The sequence below is a fragment of the Ylistrum balloti genome, unplaced genomic scaffold (genome assembly GCF_031769215.1).
Source record: "Ylistrum balloti isolate Yb309-2 unplaced genomic scaffold, AGI_CSIRO_Ybal_v1 Utg369926, whole genome shotgun sequence".
NCBI classification, from domain to species: domain Eukaryota; kingdom Metazoa; phylum Mollusca; class Bivalvia; order Pectinida; family Pectinidae; genus Ylistrum; species Ylistrum balloti.
This window is the reverse complement of record NW_026782041.1, coordinates 880,237-900,731: the sequence shown is the minus strand read 5'-3', so window position 1 is coordinate 900,731 and position 20,495 is coordinate 880,237. Positions and strand designations below refer to the sequence as shown.

Here is a 20,495-nt window from a genome sequence, read left to right as displayed (position 1 = left end):
AAATGACTTGCTGGATGGGTCAACACAAGCTATACATACTAGCTCTGTTTACTCGCTCATTTCGGATGTGTACTTCCGGACTCCACTTAAGTTAACGTTCCTGTCAAATGCCAACACGTTTGAAGTGGAACGCTGGATAGGTCATGTAAGATAAAAGTTATGGTTCGTGGGTAGAGGTCATATAGCGTGCACATTTATGACGAGGGAATCATTGCATTAGTGTTTCAGAACTCTTAAACGTTATATTTCATTAGATTCTCGACTTGTTTGTGTTTATATGTGTCTTGCCTACATATGTATTGTCAGTTACGCAACGGCATATATGTATTATACAGAGGCGTGTTGCATAGTCCCAATATAACGATTTCAATGGTAGATGTCGACATTTGATAAACACGAGTTGTAGGCTGATATCAGCATTAGACAAGTATTATAGTCGTCATCAGGATATTATTGGGCTTATCTATTCCTTGTGAGGTGTTTAGATCAACGTATTCAATACTCGAGATTAGTCCAACACGTGTCATAATCTTACTGAGAAATGATCTATTCCTTGTGAGGTGTTGAGATCAACGTATTCGATACTCGATAGCAAGCATACACGTGTGATTATTTCTAATCCATATTTTACAACTTGGCATGGCTTTGATAGAACATGATTAAAATGTTGGTTTTTGCTTTACTTTTTATGAAACATATCAAAATAATACAACGAAATGTTACCCTTGAATCTGCTTGTGCCTATATATATGTACTTCTCAAAGCTGGATCATACCTTGGTGATGACACTACGGTCAGCAACAACATTAGACGCCAAATAGGTCTAGTTTGATGATGGTGATGACACTACGGTCAGCAACAACATTAGACGCCAAATAGGTCTAGTTTGATTTTGCAAAATATTGAACTTCTTTACAATGACTGAGTAACTAAACTGTATATTTATATTTGCAAAGAAAGTCTGAAAATGCAAACTTTACAGGTTTTTAACTCGTAACACAAGGTTTCAAATGATGCAGGTTGATGTAAATAATGGTTTTCGGTCATGATAGTAACCTGATTGAGAAATATTTCATTTCTTTGTGCAATATGTAGCTGGATGTGTTTCATGCTCGTTTGTTTGTCTGCTGGTTCTTTTGTTGTATACCTTGTTCTTAATTGAGATCATGGCATTACTTACTTGGATTGACCATGATTTACATAGCGGGTGTCGTCGATGAAACAGAATACGCTTACTTTTCTTAAACACGTGGTCCTCATCTCCTTGAACCAATTAAAAATGTAGGTTCTGTTCGTTGCATTGAAATACGTTTTTGTTCCAGTAGATACCAAACAATGAATGGAATAAAGGCAGTTGATGACTTAATCTTGTCGAGTAGAATACAATTTTATCAGGGAAAAAAATAAGAAAATACTAACAAGTCAACATATTTATAATCTTAACTCAATTTGAATAATACAAGGGGGCAGGATAAGAAGAAACGGAAGATTTTCACGAAGATTTCTGAAAAAGTGCAAGGAGTACGATACTTAATCAGCCGGTTTAATCGTGACGAGTTAAATACAATATCAACAGAGTATAAAGATACTAAACGTCATGTTACATTGCCGAAGGCACTTTCCGGTATATATATATACGATCTCCATTGCATATAAAATTTATGAAATGAGATTTTTTTTATTCTGACGAGCAACCGGGAAGTTAAAATGAATATATATAAATATGTGTGTGTGTCGTTTTCCATAAGTCACATCACGAACTAAGATAAAAATATATCTAAGACTGTAGTCATATGTGATAAGAAAACGGGGTTTTTCAACGATCAACTTTTTTTAAAGGTAAAATATTCGTGTTATTTAATAAAACATAATTAAGTACGATTTACGAATGTGCATTGTCATTTCAATATCGTTTTCTGATTTAACATATCACATTTATACACACTCGATATCCGTTGTCTTTTACAATGAATATCATTTCTATCTCATCGAGTGGGTAGCAAATATTGCCAGCACTCAAGATGAAATATGACTGTCATTCGTCAGATATTCCATTTACTTCTTACTTATCATCGAGCTCTAAAATTAGGAGTGGAAGCCTCACTAAAGGATTTAGAACACTGATTTCTCAACATTCACTGAGTCCAGTGTAAATATGCCTCTGTCTTTTTGTGTGCACTTTTGTTATTACTGCGTCAAAGAATTAGTTAAGTTTACCTATAACGTCCTATTAACGGCCAGTGTCATTTAAGAACACGCCAGTTAGTGTGGTGGTCAGACACCTGAAATATATCTACCGCGGCTCCGCTAAGCCTTATAATAAAGTTCAATGTCTGGGACATAAACCTCCACATAACTTAATATAGAAAAGGTGAGAATAACGCATATGATACAGATGCTATTAAGTAATTAGTAAGGAACATGCGAAATGATCATGGTTGTTCCACATAGTCAACCGATAAGTCACATGTCTGGTAATATTCTATGGATTATATCACCACTATTTTCAGGAAGTATTCTATACATTGGTATAATTTCTTGCCAAAGACCAGAGCAATGAAACTAAAACATACACCAAGACGGTTGATATAACGACCAGCTTTTAAGTTTCATTGCAAAATGAGCGAAAATAACAAAGCGAGACTTGATTATTACTTATAAATCTCGTACATTCCACGTAAAGCAGTAAATTACACTGCAATGACATAATCAATTGTTACATTCAAATTTGATGGTCAGGTGGCGCACTGGTATTGCACTTTCCTTTCACCTTGGCGTCCTGGTTCGATTCTGGGACCGGACACGAAAAGGTATAGGGTTTATTGCCCGACCACGTGGTTTTGTGTCCTTGCTACTCAATTTCGCATGCGATACCTTTATGGTGCCCTACACTTTTATACCGAAATGCACTGTAAGAGGGATTTATGGCATTAACTGGTATACTAAAAGACATTTGTAGCTCTCCTAAGTAGTGACAACGCAACTGTGTCAGAAAGAGCGGTTTAAAGCTTGTGGTTTGTTTGATGCGTAATGTGAAATGATACGTTAATGTCGAATATTCTAGTGGTAGTGGATTGGTCGTAACGAGAAAACACTTTAATGGATAACACTATTTATCTGTGTAGATTTGTCATTACCATTGTGATTTTGTATAAGAATGTCGATACACATTTTACTGGACACAATTTAAAATATCATTGCATGAACTTTTGAAAGTATTAGTACAACTGATTGATCTGAAGACTGGGGACACAGCTTGTCTGAACATATTGAAAAACATTCAATAGTCCAGAAGTTTAATACTGAATACATGCATATTGTACATTCGACACGTCTACAGAGTCAAAATAGACAACACAACATGATACAATAATGGCCTCACGCTTAACCAATTGAAAGTCATCGTGAACTTAACAAATGTTGAGAATTGCTGCATTCATGAAGATATGCAAAGTGGAAACTCGTGGAACATCATATAGACATTGTTAAACTGGTTCAATGAAGTTCTGACAATATTGTAATATTCCGAGGGGCAATTACATTGACAATGATTTCAGTTGAAAGCAAATATTTTTATGTCATTTTCATTTCGGATAATGTAATACCAAAGAAAATTATGAATAGGTATAAAAAACAAGCAAACAAACAAAACTGTTACGAATGAACATCTCTTATATATTGGTATATTAATTTATCGTCCTTTGAAGTGAAGTGACACATCACAATAATAATGTCATACACAGCAATATGATACTACTCTGGTATTTTGTGCGGACAATTAATGAATACTGGAGATTATTTTATAAGTCGTTAATGTATATGTAAAAATACTTACCTTTCAGAATGTACCATTCAGGAACTGAATTTCAAAAACTCAAATTCATTAGAAATTTACATAAATCACAAACTGTGTTTGTATCCAAACTGAAAACGCGTGATATATAAAAATGATTTATATCAATTTCAACAGTATACTTACTTCTCCAGTTTGGCAAAATGATTCCGTCACTAACTGAGATAACAGACAAAAGAGGCTCAAGGAGAAAAACATTTTTTTTTCGTATTTTAACCGTTTTAAGATATTTCATAACCAGTTATTTAGAACGTCCAATTACTATCAAATAAATCGATAACAACCCATTCATCAAATACTGGAAATAACCCCAAAGCGCATGCGCACGCATATTGCTTGCAGCCAAGTCAAACTTAATGATCATGTAAATGTTGCCAAGAGTCCAACGTCGGTTTTCAATAATAAGGATAATTATTTATACGAGTGATCCGATAGATCACAATAAGACCACTAGGCGATTTAATCCGTTGACGTTTTATTAACAAGTAGAATAATACTTTATCTCTCATTACATGTCCTTTCATCGTAATTGACGTATTTTTCGATCACTTCGGATTTGCCTCGGTCGCCTCCTAGGCTTCAAAATTAAGGCATCATTGATGAATCGTAGAAGGACGATACAACTGTATGATACAGTTTGATTAATTGTTTGGCTCTACTCTATCTAACTCTAATACTTTTAGGTGTGTCTCTTGTAGAGTCATAAGTTATCTGAAAATATTATATTGGATTCTCTAGCTCTGCGAACTGTTTACTAATCAAGCAATCAAATAAAAGCAGATACAGTTACTCATTTTAGCAAATCTTTAAAATATTATTGCTGCCACTTCTGAAGTTTTTAAGTGACGTCAATCTGTTGGTTGTCTAATGGTTGTTGTTATTGTAGTATCAGTTTTAATAGTAGACTTAGCGTTGTAGCTGTGTGTACTATCATTTTTAATGGTAGGCTTAGCGTTGTGGCTGTGTGTAATATCATTTTTAATGGTAGACTTGGCGTTGTAGCTGTGTGTACTATCATTTTTAATGGTAGACTTAGCGTTGTGGCTGTGTGTACTTTCATTTTTAATGGTAAACTTGGCGTTATAGCTTGGGTACTATCAGTTTTAATTGCAGACTTAGTGTTGTAGCTGTGTGTACTATCAGTTTTTATGGCAGACTTAGTGTTGTAGCTTGTGTACTATCAGTTTTAATTGCAGACTTGGTGTTGTAGTTGTGCGTACTATCAGTTTTAATTGCAGACTTAGCATTGTAGCTGGAGTACTATCAGTTTTAATGGTAGACTTAGCGTTGTAGCAGGTGCAAGTCAAGTTATAATTGTTTGCGTAGCATTGTAGTATATGAACGGAAAGTTAAAGTTTTAAATGTTGTCGTTTGTAGTTTTCAGTCTAAATAATTGGCATTTATTTCAGAACTTATATACCACATGTTTCAGGTTTGAAGTAGACCCTTAGTTTTCTTCGATGCTCAGTGAAATGACAGTTCAATGCAAAGATATGATTTCCATATATCACAAAGATTTTCATTTTAATGTGATCAGTAGATGGTATTAAGTTGTACAGCAATCAGTAACATCAGTTGACATGCATAAGGCCCTTTTTTGTTGAAACTTGTAACAGAACAGATGTATGTCCAACTTTATCAACAGTGATACTAGTACACTCAAATCTAAAAGTTAATAAAGTTAATTACCAGATTTTTAGTGAGAAATCCCTCTTTTTGTAGTATTGTGGATTAATGCAAAACTGGAGATGTATTTGTAGTCATATTATTAATATACTAGCTTTTTCCCATTAAATCAGCTACGGAGAATTTCTGTCCTTGTCGAGCATAAGACTGGAATAATTAGATCCGATTCCTTACTGAAGAACTAGAAACGATGACTATTGGATGGATTTAAGTTATACTAGCAAATATTTCGCGTTGCTCACAAGACCTTTGGAATATTTGGTGAGTTGTAATAGTCACTAACTGGGTGTTACAGAAGTAGTTTTCAGTGTCTTACCATTGCTGAATTTTCCATCACACATTGATTAATATTTATAGAGAGGCAATGTTTTATGTATGAACATGTTTGACCTCAGAAGGGAGGGAATGTTACAAGGAAACTGTTTAATAGTGTTACAGTTTCGTTCAAATCCATCATCACGACGTTTTCATACAGCAAATTTTCATCAACTGTCGGATGGAAGATTGAATTGTGGATGTGTACACTTTTGGGGGTTGTCTCAAAACAGCATCGGTGTCTCATAGACTTTTGTTCTGATAATGTATAGCCAGCGATATGAATCATATGGTTTTATTTGCATTGATAATAGTATATCATTAGGACGAGTGCGTGGTTCATTACTAGAAGGTTCCAAGTTCAACATTCTTCGGCGGAATTGGAATTTATCTAATTTACATTAATTTCCATGTTTGATTTTTGACAAAATTTAACGGATCTTATGAAATCGGCACATTTAGCGAAATATGAATAAACGAAGCTGTACTCTCTACTGAAGAACTCCTCTCTAAACGGCTTTATTGTCAAGAGTTCGGTCACAGACCGTCTTTAGCCAATTGAGTGAAATAAAAATTCAACGCTACAAATCAAGTGCAAAGCCTATAATTCTAGTGCTTCAGATACACAGGCACAATATTTCACACACACTCTCTATCGTAATAAAAGGTTGGTATTTTCTTGCTGTTTAAATAAGTAAACACTTCATCTCCAAAAACCCCTGGGTATAGATCATCCACTGAAATAAAGCAACAGAATATCTGAACATAATGGGTTGTACTTTTTTGTTGGTTTCTAATTGGCCAATAGATTTTAATGCGTCAGATTTCTATCGACATTCCGCCTTTTCTTGGTTCCGGTACACGCACGCACATATACTTTATGTGACAATGTCCTTGTGTTTAGAGGCATGTACAAGATATATTAATTAAGAATAAGGAGTGGAGAGGGTATGTGAGAAATGTAACTACACACATATATTAATAAAATTAGCTTTAATCTAAAACAAAAACCATTAAATACACCTTATATCAATCCAGCAACAACACCAGCATTCCAATATCTGTCTGTCTGCCTTTGTCAACAAAATTTTAACTGTACATTCATAAATCAAGTCGCATTTCGTATAATCAACTTTAAAATATACAAAAATACACTCTGCTATAAACAATGATTCCTCCACGTTTTCAATAAAAAATTAAACATTTTAGATATGCCTTTTTTCAGTTTTGATAATTATGCATTTTCTTTATATTTATTCAGTATATTTAGGGGACACGAACTCGAGTGTTAAACGACAAAATTCATTATCTATTTTCCAGTATATGCATAAAAAAACAAACATTCTATTCCCATTCTAAAATAATTTGAGTTTTAAAGTGTAATTATCGCAATGACAACGAGATTAAAAAACAAAAGAAAACAAACAAAAAACAACAAAAAAAACAAAAACAAAAAACAAAAAACAAAAAAACTACGAAATGCACAATTTTGTTCGAAACGACCCCTCACATGTTCTTAGCCAATCAAAACGTTCTTTCCAATAACTGATGACGTCGAATCGGTGATGTTTTAAACATTACCTGCTCAGACCCTAGTTTAGTAATAGTTTATGTGGCAGGATTGACTTTTGATATAATGTGAATTGTGTTGTCTCTGTAATTGTCAAATCTCGTTTTTTAGTTTACGTCTACACTGTATCTTGTTCAGTAGTCGCGTGTATACTTAAGTCGTTAGTCTCGTTATTGCCCTTTTTCTGAATAGTGTCGTGTGGTCATTGGTCAGCTGAATTTTGTCTTACGTCACAGTCTTATGTCTTATTTTTATGGTTCTTTTGATTTCGCGGTTTTTTGTAAGTTCCGGTCATTGTTTGACTGACCGACAGATGGATTGGACGCTTTAGTAACTGTTACCGTGAAATACCTGCGAACCAGTAAAAATTTACCTTTACGACAGTCAAAAATCAAAATGTAGACGAACTTTGCGCCACACACACAAAGTTCATACTCTTTCGGTACATACAGTAAACTATGGTCAGAACCCTCAACAAGTTTCGTCTTTTTATTTGAACATGGCTTAACCAACCTGTAACATTTACATGTATCCGTTTCCTGTGAATTTTTTTCATGTGCACTACTAGCTACTAGAATGTATAGATTGGCTTACACTCAAATTTGGCCTTCAAACTTTTACTCATAGTTGTCCAATATTCGAGTACATACAACTTCCTGTGACCTATTTATGTTGGATAAGGTGTGCCAGTCTGTTCTAGCTCGTGTTATTGAGTATACACTACACATGTACATATGCAAGCTAGTTTTACGATGCAATAAGTCTGTTTTAATGTCTCGTTTGTTCAGAAGCTCTCGGTGAAAGGAAAAAGAATTGAGGTTGTGAAATTGATAATTTGATTCAAGGAATTTAGAGCACCACTATTTTTCATTATTTTACTAAAATCATATTCAACCATATACAATCTTAACCACTGTCTGTAAGTTTTAGTTACAAAAAATTATATACCGTTGACAACATGTCGGAAGTGGGGTTTTTTCAACGTGAAGGTAATGATTTGTAGCATAAATATTCTTCTGGAATTACGCTAAATTGATTTAGATTTGAAATTAAAAAGAGAGATGAAATACTTATTGTGATAATTATTTCCTGTACAGAAGTGATTAACATAAGTTATAGCTCAAAGGCAAGTGCCGGTATTTGGCACATTGGCATATATGTATACAGTAAAGATTGTGTTACACAGTTGTTATATATCGTTATAGACTATGCATGGTAAGAACTGATATTATTTCTATATCTTACCTTCATACCCTATTCTATGATACACTAGATGTGAATTTTCATCTGTTTGTGTACCCAGGTACACTTCTTACTCGGTACAAACATTTGAATATTCATATTATTGTGTACCATATCAAAGTGTACAATGGTAGACCTGAATTATGATAATCCATAGCATGCCAACCATCGTAGTATTCTCTAAGTTTCGCTAACTCTTCATCAAATCATATGTAAACCTCATTGAACATTTCATTTTATAATCTACTCTGCCTTTAGTTACAGGTAAATTCTTAGAACCGGGAATAAAATAACAATATCCTGCGGCATTTTATTTTTCTTCTTGATCTACCTGACTCTTGTCTGCATACAAGAGATAATTACCAAGTGATCAAACGTCTGGGCTATCAAGATTACCTTTCTGTTTATAATGGATCACATGGCCTCATTATTAACCAACGGATAAGGGCTTACTTCCTGCAGCAATGATGATTTATCGTATCAGTAATGAAAATACAAAGGCATTTATCACTACATATAGATAATTACAGCTGAGTCTCCCGTCATGCTCTCTTGTCGATCCCTCTCCACGATGTCTGTTGTTTGATACTTTTGTGAATAAATACCTTTACTATTCACATACAGACATGACAAATTTCGGATACGTACACAAGGAATCAATATATCAACATATGAACAGAAATTTAGACAGATAACCCACGCAAAAAATAATTTCAGCCATTAAAAATGGGGCGGAGATTCTTAGTCATCAATGATTAAAAGGAGTTCTGTTTGGCTTAGAACATGTGAAATACCTTTTCGAACAAAATTGTGTAGGTCTTCGTTTTAGTTGATTTTTGTTGATTTTACGATACTTACATCACCTTTAAACTAAAATCATTTAAGAATGGAGAAAATGTGTTTGTTTTATGCATATACTGGAGATTACATAATGAATTTTGTTCTATAAAACTCGAGTTCGCCTCGTGTTGAAACCAAAATTTATGATCTAATCTCCAGTACATGCATAAACATTATCATACTATCTCCTAATTCTAAAAAATGGTTATGTAATGCATAATCTTCATCATCTAATCCCCGATATACGTTATATTCTCACGTTAGCCCAAAGAAAGGCGGCCATGTTTTATGTTGGGGCAGATGGTCGACATCGACACGAGAGAAAATTATCAACGACACGCTCAAATGTGTCATCGGAATGTGAAGTGGAGAGTACCGTGATTGTAATTCTGTCCCATATTCCGAGTCAGTTTTCTCAGTGAGTTTACTCAATAATGTCAGTATGTCGATAAAGACGAGAATAGGTACAATAGGCCTGGATGAATCTCTCTTCATGACCTCTTAACCATTCAGAGATAGACACGGTGAATTTCTGTTATTTATACCCAGAATCAATATCAACAATAATTTAGACAGATAATCCACGCATAGACCTATATCTTGACCCGTATTTATTGACGACTTTAATGGAAAGTGGGCAGAGCTTCTACACTTTTCGTCACCGATGGTTGAAGAATCTTTTGGATTGTCTAAGAACATGTGAGGGACCGTTCGATCAAATCTGGGCAGGTCTTAAGTTCTATTGAATTTCGTTGATATAGTGATAAAAACATCACTTTTGTACTCAAATTATTTTAATCTAAATTTAATTTCATAAACATGTGGTATTTATTCAACAAAGTTGGCTATTGAAATTTTAGCTCACAACATTTGTAAAGTGTCTAAACTTCCCATAGGTTAATCTGACAGAGACAACATATCGATCTGGTAACACCTTGATGAACACTTATGATAAAAATATCAATCATTGTCTTCGAAATTGATCAAAGTGAAGATGATATTTAGTCGAGAAACAAACACTCAAGCCAAACTAAACAAAATTAACAGGACAAAAAGGACGACAACATGTAGCGATATGTTATTACAAAAACTGAAAGGATGTGACCCGAACGATGTGTTTGATATTCTTTAGTTTGTTTAATGGTTTTTTTGTCGCTATCACTTTTTCCAGTTTGAGAACATCGGTTGTGTTTTTCCGTGATCTATTATATTTCATAGTTCTCTGTGTTTTTTTTGTGTACTGTTATGTTTCATAGTTCTCTGTGTTTTTCGGTGTACTGTTATGTTTCATAATTCTCCGTATTTTTTTCCGTGTACTGTTATGTTTCATAGTTATCTGTGCTTTTCCGTTTACTGTCATGCTTCATAATTCTCCATATTTTTTTCCGTGCACTGTTAAGTTTCATAATTCTCTGTTTTTCTGTGTACCGTTGTTTCTTCGTTCTCCTTGTTAAGCAGTCCTTCTATGCTCTAATCTTATTTTCATTTAAGTCCTCACTTCGATTTTCTTTACTTTTCGAGGATTTCTTGTTGTAGGCCGATTTATTTCGAACACATACAGAGTTTACAATACAAAACAAACCACTGAGACCAGAAATTTTTGTGTAATTTATTGTAGTATATCAGAGGCTGACGTGTCATTGAGACGCTGATGAAAGTATATTGGCCTAACTATCGATACAGAATTCCTATTTCCTGTTACGAATGACATCTGTTTGCCAGGCGTTAGAATTTTGATTTGCTAACATGTATCAGCCAGTGGGACGTTGGTCATGTAGATGTGCATGGTAGACAAGTGCTCTTTGCGTATCAAACACTGAGGTACGGGATTTATAAAGCTCTGAAACCATGAATGGATACGTAATATACACTTCAAAACATAGTATATTCAATAAGAGAAGAAGAATGACAGCAAATATTAAGAAGAAATCGGAAATTGCTTGAGACCTCCTGTCATCCATGTATTCCAACGTTATGACTTTCTGCATCTAAAATATTACCCTCTTCCTCTAATATCTTTTATTCGGAAATATATGCAAACTGTATTAGTTTTTAATCAGGTATTTCAAGCCATCCATCAAATATATTATACGTTTATGACCGAATTGAATATATATCATATACCTTACAAGAAATATCAAGATTGCCGAAATGCTAAATTTGTCATGTGTCTTTAATGTAACCCATATTTTCGAGATCAAAACAAAACGGAAAAAAAGTTATTGTATAGTGTAAATAAATGGTGTTTGGAGTTACCTGAATGACGCTGCTGTCTGGATGTTCCATACGAGGTGAAGACATTGCGGTACCCATAGCCCAGCCAAATGCGTTAAGCTTTCCATTATTGTACAGCAGGAAAACAGGAAAGAAATCGTCACATGACATGTCGGCTCTGACGTTATACCAGTAATGCACACCTTTTAAAGACAGATTAATAACACATACGAGATAATCCTTTAAAATATCAATGGTTTTAAGTTATCAAGATTGCTTGTCATAATAAAATGCAAAGACGCGTACATTCTGGATTAGAAATACTTTATCACGATTTTCTATTTCCTCTAAACATTTTTGCACAAACGATTATATTTAAGTTTATTCTTAATCAATTTCATCTTGATGCACTAATTAAATCTTCTTAACCTTTCGTTTATTACATATTTTATACATTTTCTCAGCATGGCTTATGGTAGTCATGTTAAGTTATGATATATATATAGAGAGAGACTATGTTACAAAAATGTTCTTGGAATTGAGTAAAAAGCAGACCCATAGTGACAAAACAATGTCCTTTGGTCCACTTTGTTGTTCTAGTAACGTCCGTCTCGACCATTGGTATTTTTATTGAGTTGGCGACAGCGTCAGTGCCGTTTTGGATGTATAGAGAATCACCGGTACCTTCCTCGGCGTACTTGGCAGCTGTCCTTCCAGTGCTGCAAATGGTGGCTATAAGGCAATTTATGACCTATTAATTGTAAAGCATTTATTTTCCATGGTATACGTTGTACTGTTTTAATATTTGTTATTTCTAAGTGGTCTGCACGTGAAAGGAATCACCGGTATTGTCCGCGGCGAGCGGGATACCTAACCTTCCTTTGTTGTCTATATTGGTTATAATATAACTGGTGTTAATGCATCTGTGCTTTATGTGGTATGTTCTGTAAATGATTTTAAAATTACTGTAAATGGTTGTAATTACTATTGTTTCTTATGATCTCTGGAATTCGAAAAGTCCACCCAAACGTAAAACAAATTGTTGAAAGCTAAAGATACTTTGTACGTCGAAGATGCAGTTTTGATTGAATGATTTTTTTTTATTATATCACCGATGAATCATCAATACGTCATATATATTTTCTGAACCATGCCATCATCCAAATTGATTAAAACGTGACATACAAACTACTACAGTTACAATCATGTCCTGAAACTTATTGTCACATGTCACATGTCCTACCTTTACGGAAATATTCAGTCAACTCCCGCTTAATTGTTAACTCTGAAGCCTCTCCGCGATGTTCACTTTTTTATCAATAGATCTAAGGTATCGAGTTCCAAGTAGGCATGTAAGGGACCCTTGCAAGCATATGACTTTCGAAAGATACTACAAACACAGAACCCTTGAAACCTTTTCATAAGCTTAAGCCTACATCATGACCTCAAACTAACAACAACTCGTATTTTTAATGTCAGCGGGATTTCTAAGTCATCAATGTTAGTAAAAATAATATTACTGGCCAAGTGTACATGGAGGTTTGGAATGGGAGGACAGTTTCGAACAAAATGAATTGACAGTCAGTTGTTACAGCATGAAGAACCTGGCGTGTGATATGTGTTTCTGTTACTATCTCAGTGTTTACCTGGGTTGTGATCACTGTTTCTGTTACTTTCTCAGTGGTTACCTGGGTTGTGATAACTGTTTCTGTTACTATCTCAGTGTTTACCTGGGTTGTGATCACTGTTTCTGTTACTTTCTCAGTGGTTACCTGGGTTGTGATAACTGTTTCTGTTACTATCTCAATGTTTACCTGGGTTGTGATAAGTGTTTCTGTTACTATCTCAGTGTTTACCTGGGTTGTGATCACTGTTTCTGTTACTATCTCAATGTTTACCTGGGTTGTGATAAGTGTTTCTGTTACTATCTCAGTGGTTACCTGGGTTGTGATAACTGTTTCTGTTACTATCTCAGTGTTTACCTGGGTTGTGATAAATGTTTCTGTTACTATCTCAGTGGTTACCTGGGTTGTGATAAGTGTTTCTGTTACTATCTCAGTGTTTACCTGGGTTGTGATAAGTGTTTCTGTTACTATCTCAGTGTTTACCTGGGTTGTGATAAATGTTTCTGTTACTAGCTCAGTGTTTACCTGGGTTGTGATCACTGTTTCTGTTAATATCTCCGTGGTTACCTGGGTTGTGATAAGTGTTTCTGTTACTATCTCAGTGTTTACCTGGGTTGTGATAAATGTTTCTGTTACTATCTCAGTGGTTACCTCGGTTGTGATAACTGTTTCTGTTACTAGCTCAGTGTTTACCTGGGTTGTGATAACTGTTTCTGTTACCATCTCAGTGTCTGTTTCTGTTACTATCTCAGTGTTTACCTGGGTTGTGATAAATGTTTCTGTTACTATCTCAGTGTTACCTGGGTTGTGATAAGTGTTTCTGTTACTATCTCAGTGTTTACCTGGGTTGTGATAACTGTTTCTGTTACTATCTCAGTGTTTACCTGGGTTGTGATAAGTGTTTCTGTTACTATCTCAGTGTTTACCTGGGTTGTGATAACTGTTTCTGTTACTATCTCAGTGTTTACCTGGGTTGTGATAACTGTTTCTGTTACTATCTCAGTGGTTACCTGGGTTGTGATAACGTTTTCTGTTACTATCTCAATGTTTACCTGGGTTGTGATAAGTGTTTCTGTTACTATCTCAGTGGTTACCTCGGTTGTGATAACTGTTTCTGTTACTAGCTCAGTGTTTACCTGGGTTGTGATCACTGTTTCTGTTAATATCTCCGTGGTTACCTGGGTTGTGATAAGTGTTTCTGTTACTATCTCAGTGTTTACCTGGGTTGTGATAAGTGTTTCTGTTACTATCTCAGTGTTTACCTGGGTTGTGATAAATGTTTCTGTTACTATCTCAGTGGTTACCTGGGTTGTGATAACTGTTTCTGTTACTATCTCAGTGTTTACCTGGGTTGTGATCACTGTTTCTGTTACTATCTCAGTGTTTACCTGGGTTGTGATAAGTGTTTCTGAGTGTTTACCTATTGTGATCACTGTTTCTGTTACTATCTCAGTGTTTACCTGGGTTGTGATCACTGTTTCTGTTACTATCTCAGTGGTTACCTAGGTTGTGATAACTGTTTCTGTTACTATCTCAGTGGTTACATGGATTGTGATCACTGTTTCTGTTACTATCTCAGTGTTTACCTGGGTTGTGATCACTGTTTCTGTTACTATCTCAGTGTTTACCTGGGTTGTGATAAATGTTTCTGTTACTATCTCAGTGTTTACCTGGGTTGTGATCACTGTTTCTGTTACTATCTCAGTGTTTACCTGGGTTGTGATAAATGTTTCTGTTACTATCTCAGTGGTTACCTGGGTTGTGATAAGTGTTTCTGTTACTATCTCAGTGTTTACCTCGGTTGTGATCACTGTTTCTGTTACTATCTCAGTGTTTACCTGGGTTGTGATCACTGTTTCTGTTACTATCTCAGTGTTTACCTGGGTTGTGATCACTGTTTCTGTTACTATCTCAGTGTTTACCTGGGTTGTGATATGTGTTTCTGTTACTATCTCAGTGTTTACCTGGGTTGTGATAACTGTTTCTGTTACCATCTCAGTGTTTACCTGGGTTGTGATAAGTGTTTCTGTTACTATCTCAGTGGTTACCAGGGTTGTGATCACTGTTTCTGTTACTATCTCAGTGTTTACCTGGGTTGTGATCACTGTTTCTGTTACTATCTCAGTGGTTACCTGAGTTGTGATCACTGTTTCTGTTACTATCTCAGTGTTTACCTGGGTTGTGTTAAGTGTTTCTGTTACTATCTCAGTGGTTACCTGGGTTGTGATAAGTGTTTCTGTTACTATCTCAGTGTTTACCTGGGTTGTGATAACTGTTTCTGTTACTATCTCAGTGTTTACCTGGGTTGTGATGTGTTTCTGTTACTATCTCAGTGTTTACCTAGGTTGTGATCACTGTTTCTGTTACTATAATTCTATCTCGGTGTTTACCTGGATTGGTAAAATAGGCAGTCACGAAGTACATGTTAGCTATCGGCACAAATGGGTGGTTGATCTGGTTTACGGGAGGGAAGCCAGCACTGCCGTTTTTAGGTACCTGTAATGAAAGCATATTCGTTTGATACCTATTTCTTCCTGTAATGAAAATTTCAGATTGTGCTGAAGTGTACAAATAATGGGGTACATTTTGCTATTTAATTCCTTTTGAAATAGACTCGGTGCATATAAGCCACCAGCGGCACTCTAACGGGGAAATGTGTTGAATTGGTTATCGGATCTTCCAACAGAGTACTGATATACCTATTCAACGTATGGTGTCATCATGCGAAGCCAGGATGAATTTACTACAAATCTTCTCAATACCGACCTTGCCAAGTACTCGACTTAGGATAACTTGTGATGCCATTTTTTTGCAATATGTTGATGGTGTTATTGTCGACCATATCCAAAACGTGCCGTACTCACTCCTATCTGGATCCCAGCGATGTATCCTTTCCTGTCGTACAATAGGACCAGGGCATAATCTCTTCCCTTTACATATCTGTTTCCTTGTATACCCGCATCTTCAATAATAAAAAAAAATTCAATGATCTAGTTTAGAAATAAGTAAACAATATGAAATAAATAAATTTATGAATAAATAAATAAATGAAAAATCCCATGTTAACAACAAAAAAATTAATGATAAATAAATAAGCACAACCTTAGTTCAGTTTACCAAATGTAAAACTGGAGTAAAATTAATTTCTACTAAAATTAACATTGATGCGACTAAAAAGTTGCGAATGGTATGTAACAAACCATGTATATTATGGTGAGAACCAGGTAGCATGGAACGCCGAAAGACGGACATAATATTTTGTTTCTTGATGATTATAACGTTGGACATACTAGCGGTACGTATTTTGTTTACAATCTGTCGCTAGGGATTATTGTACTTGTGTTACTATATAACAATCTGCCGCTATGCGATATTGTACTTATGTTGCTATGTTTACAATCTGTCGCTAGGGATGATTGTACTTGTGTTACTATATAACAATCTGTCGCTATGCGATATTGTACTTATGTTGCTATGTTTACAATCTGTCGCTAGGGATGATTGTACTTGTGTTACTATATAACAATCTGTCGCTATGCGATATTGTACTTATGTTGCTATGTTTGCAATCTGTTGCTATGGGTTATTGTACTGTTGTTGATGATCTTACCTCCACATTCCGACTCTTTCACGAACCCTTGGGCTGTTGCCTCCGCGACCGTTCTTGGCATTGCATTGAACGCGTTTTTACCCAACGGGTTGTAACTCCACGTCACTGTTGATATGGACAGAAAAGCAAATTATAAATATGGCAGTAATCTCACAGTGATGGTTGATTGTGTGATCAATTGCAGCGCACTTAATTTCACATAGGCTAGCGATGTTCAATTCCGCGATTTTTTGCACGTGAAAAGATATAGGGGTTATCTGCCCAACAGCGTTTTCCCCGAATACCTCAGTTTTCCCCAAGCATGCTTGTTTTAATCTGGGTCAGGATATTAGTTGTTATAATGTAGTTTGTGGTAAAAAGTTAGACATGTTGTTTCCACATGTATAACAACGAGTAGAAACCAGTAACAGGTATACATGTATACAATTTATCAATAAAAAGCAAATACTACATACAAGACGCGTTATGAGGAAAGCATATAAGTAAGCGGTATAGAAAGTAGTGGTGATAGTATAGAAGAATGTAGTCATTCCGAATATGATTGTTGTGATATAACAAACATTACAGGAACATTATGGCGTTTGTTGTGATTGTTGAACGAGTTTAACAACAAGAGCAAAATATAACGTAAACGTCAACAAACAGCTTAAACAACATATACAGCAATATGATATAAATAACAATACAAAAATACCTAATAGAACCTGTCTGATACTGCCTTGTGACCATAATCCAAGCTCAAAATCAATCTAGCGCAATATATACACGGAATCTCCTGAAATATTACAATGATAATAAGACCAGGTGTTCCTGAAGAGTAAGCGTCTTTTGCTTCAGAGACGACAACCGCCATGTAAACCTTGTTCAATTCAAGGCGGTAAAATTATTAACAAATTGCTTATTCCAACGAGAAATGGAAACAGATTTATTTACATTCCTTCAGATAAATCTAAGGCATAATATGAATATATGTTTGGACTAGAGCATTTGTTTGCGGCATCAAAGTAATTCTAAACACATTTACGTAAACATTTTGACTTTTATAATACTTACCTCTGAGGTTGTTCCAATCGGGATCTGAAATTCACAAATTGAGATATCCAAATATACAAATATAATTCGACCATAAAAACATATCTTTTATTTATTCAAGTAAAGGATATGCCATAGAATAAAACAGAAAGAAACTAAACTGAAACATGTCGAACTCGAAAGCCCTACTTTTAAGTGCTTACCACCAAGAGGTTCCAACTCCTGCTTCCAGCATATGATTTCCTAACAGTACATATGTTTTTAAAATCTTTTATCAATTTCTTGTATTAAATGCAAATATAGAGATTATTATTTATATCCATACGTGCATCGAAGTGTATTTACAATGGTGGTTACTGCAGAACAATATGTAGTTATTTCGATGTTAACACACTTCCATGCACTTATAAAATTGGCGAAAGTAAAATATCTCATTACTTATTAGACCAGCACAGGATACATGGTTGGCATTCATAGCCGCTTAAAAGCTCTAGTGCTTTGTTTTATATTCACTTGTGTGATCAATCTTAAAATAAGATATTTTTTCACAAGAATTTGCATTGTTATTCACAATTTGAAACACATTATGTCTCTGGTTTTTTTTTTTTTTTACAACGACCTGCGCCCGAGCACCAACTTCAAAACAAGTAAAGACTAGCTCTGTAAAGTCTTCCTGAACTCAATACCTTAAAAGTAGTAAATAATCAAATTCCAAAAGATTACATTGGAATTCATACTAAAAAACGTCTTCATATTTCAATTTCTACTCAACTTGAACTCTATAAAACTAGCAAATTTAGCCTGTTTCATCTGTCCATGAATTTGACCACATGAATATTGATCAGGTCATATGAATACATCCTTTACAGATTCTGCTATTGGGAAGAACACTTACACATGTTTGATGCGGAACTTTAGGTAAAATAATAAAAATTTCCTCCAGAATAGCAGAATATAAATAAAGATAAATGATAAGTATAACAATTATTATCAAAATATGACAATATGGTAATTTTTCGCAAAACAGATTTGTTTTCCGTGCTTTGATAGCTGCTTGAGACGTTGTAAGTTATGTCGTCTGCTACTCATTTTTTAAGCTTCCACTGCCTGAAAGTGAAAATATCCAATAAGACCAAGAACATTCACTGAGCGACTTTGATACAGAACTACTTCCTGACTACGTTTTTATGCTATGGATACATAGGCTACTGAAAAAGATGGCAAATCACACTTCATTTAAGATTTTAAAATGGCTGCGCACTGTTCGAGGTGAAGTGGGAGATGCTATTGTTCCGCGTAGCTGTCGGTTTCTAAAATTGACAAAATCAATTATTGCAATTTCATTATGTAGCTACTTCTTTTTACAGTGTATCGCATACTCGTATTTTGGCCGAGTGATACTGTTTGATCATACTCTAATTTAAAATGTCGGACTAAATTGTTTGACGCACAAGTTCTAGTAACTGCACCAATGAATTTGTTCAAAATATTAAGAACAAATCTTCTTAACTGAAATATAAGCATCGGATCTTGCTTTCATCGATTTCGGGGTAATGAATTGAATTGCGCTTGAGACAAGTTACAGTTCATTAAATTTGTCTAAAGAGCAACCCGATTCTTCACCCCATAAATCCCCTAAAGGAAGATTTAATGCTTGAATAAAGTATGACTACTTACCTCCAAAGAAAAAGGCATTGCCTGTGGCAAAAACACTGATCAAGGCGAAAATTACCAGCGATGTCATCATTCAACAGCAGTGAAAATCTAGTATGACAACGCCACGTTAAACCAGACTTTATAGGACAGCTATCAGAAGCACATTCTTCTAGACTGACTAAAATATTAGAAACGCAAAATTGTTTCTGACTTGACCTTAAGTTCTAGTTTTCTGCGTTCAAATAGCCACACTGTGTATCAATACCAATACTCCGATGTCTGCCTTTACATATGAAATCTTTAAACATATGCTTGTCCGTATTTCTGCTTGATATTGCATTTTTGTCCTAATAGAACACAATAATTACCATGGCAAACATTCAAGAAAAAATGTCTTTTCTCATTTCCGAGATGAAAACGGCCAAACAATATGCAATATCCATAACCCTAACTCTAACCCATATAATGTTTCTGACACAAGGTACATACAATAGAAATGCTGACGCTGTCATTTTTTATTTGTTATTTGACTAAAATTTCGTTTTATCTTACTGCTTTAGTCCTCTTCGGGCAGGTTTTTATTTAGAATTCTTTTGTCGATTTGATTACAAAGCAGAAGAAACAAAGAGGTATGTTCGAGACAGAGTCATAGCAACCAACTCTGAATCACACACAAGAAACTCTTCAATCAAAACAAAACACGCATTGTTTTGAGAACATTCTAATAATTTAATCAACAAAATCTTTTATGGAAAAATATGGCAATTCCAATATGAAATATGGGTGGTAAAAATTCAAAAGAGACCAATGAATATCTTTTCTGTCACGTTAAACAAACCGATGTAATGTAAA

At 34.9% G+C, this 20,495-nt stretch overlaps 1 protein-coding gene across 1 annotated transcript; it reads right to left on the bottom strand.

Moving 5' to 3' along the window:
• Positions 1-11,247: 11,247 nt before the first annotated feature.
• LOC132547007 (uncharacterized) lies at positions 11,248-19,731 on the bottom strand. Its single transcript, XM_060210739.1, has 8 exons — positions 19,665-19,731; positions 18,009-18,032; positions 16,938-17,060; positions 16,210-16,307; positions 15,736-15,841; positions 12,276-12,452; positions 11,763-11,923; positions 11,248-11,346 (listed from the first exon to the last, which is right to left on the bottom strand). Exons 1-8 carry the CDS (start codon positions 19,729-19,731, stop codon positions 11,248-11,250), a joined length of 855 nt encoding a protein of 284 aa, XP_060066722.1.
• Positions 19,732-20,495: the final 764 nt, after the last annotated feature.

Coding starts and splice junctions, on each gene's coding strand:
- LOC132547007 (XM_060210739.1), bottom strand. CDS start 19,731: ATGACATCGCTGGTAATTTTCGCCTTGATCAGTGTTTTTGCCACAGGC. Junction 18,033..19,664: donor CAATGCCTTTTTCTTTGGAG/GTAAGTAGTCAT, acceptor TGTGAATTTCAG/ATCCCGATTGGAACAACCTC. Junction 11,347..11,762: donor CAGACAGCAGCGTCATTCAG/GTAACTCCAAAC, acceptor TCATGGTTTCAG/AGCTTTATAAATCCCGTACC.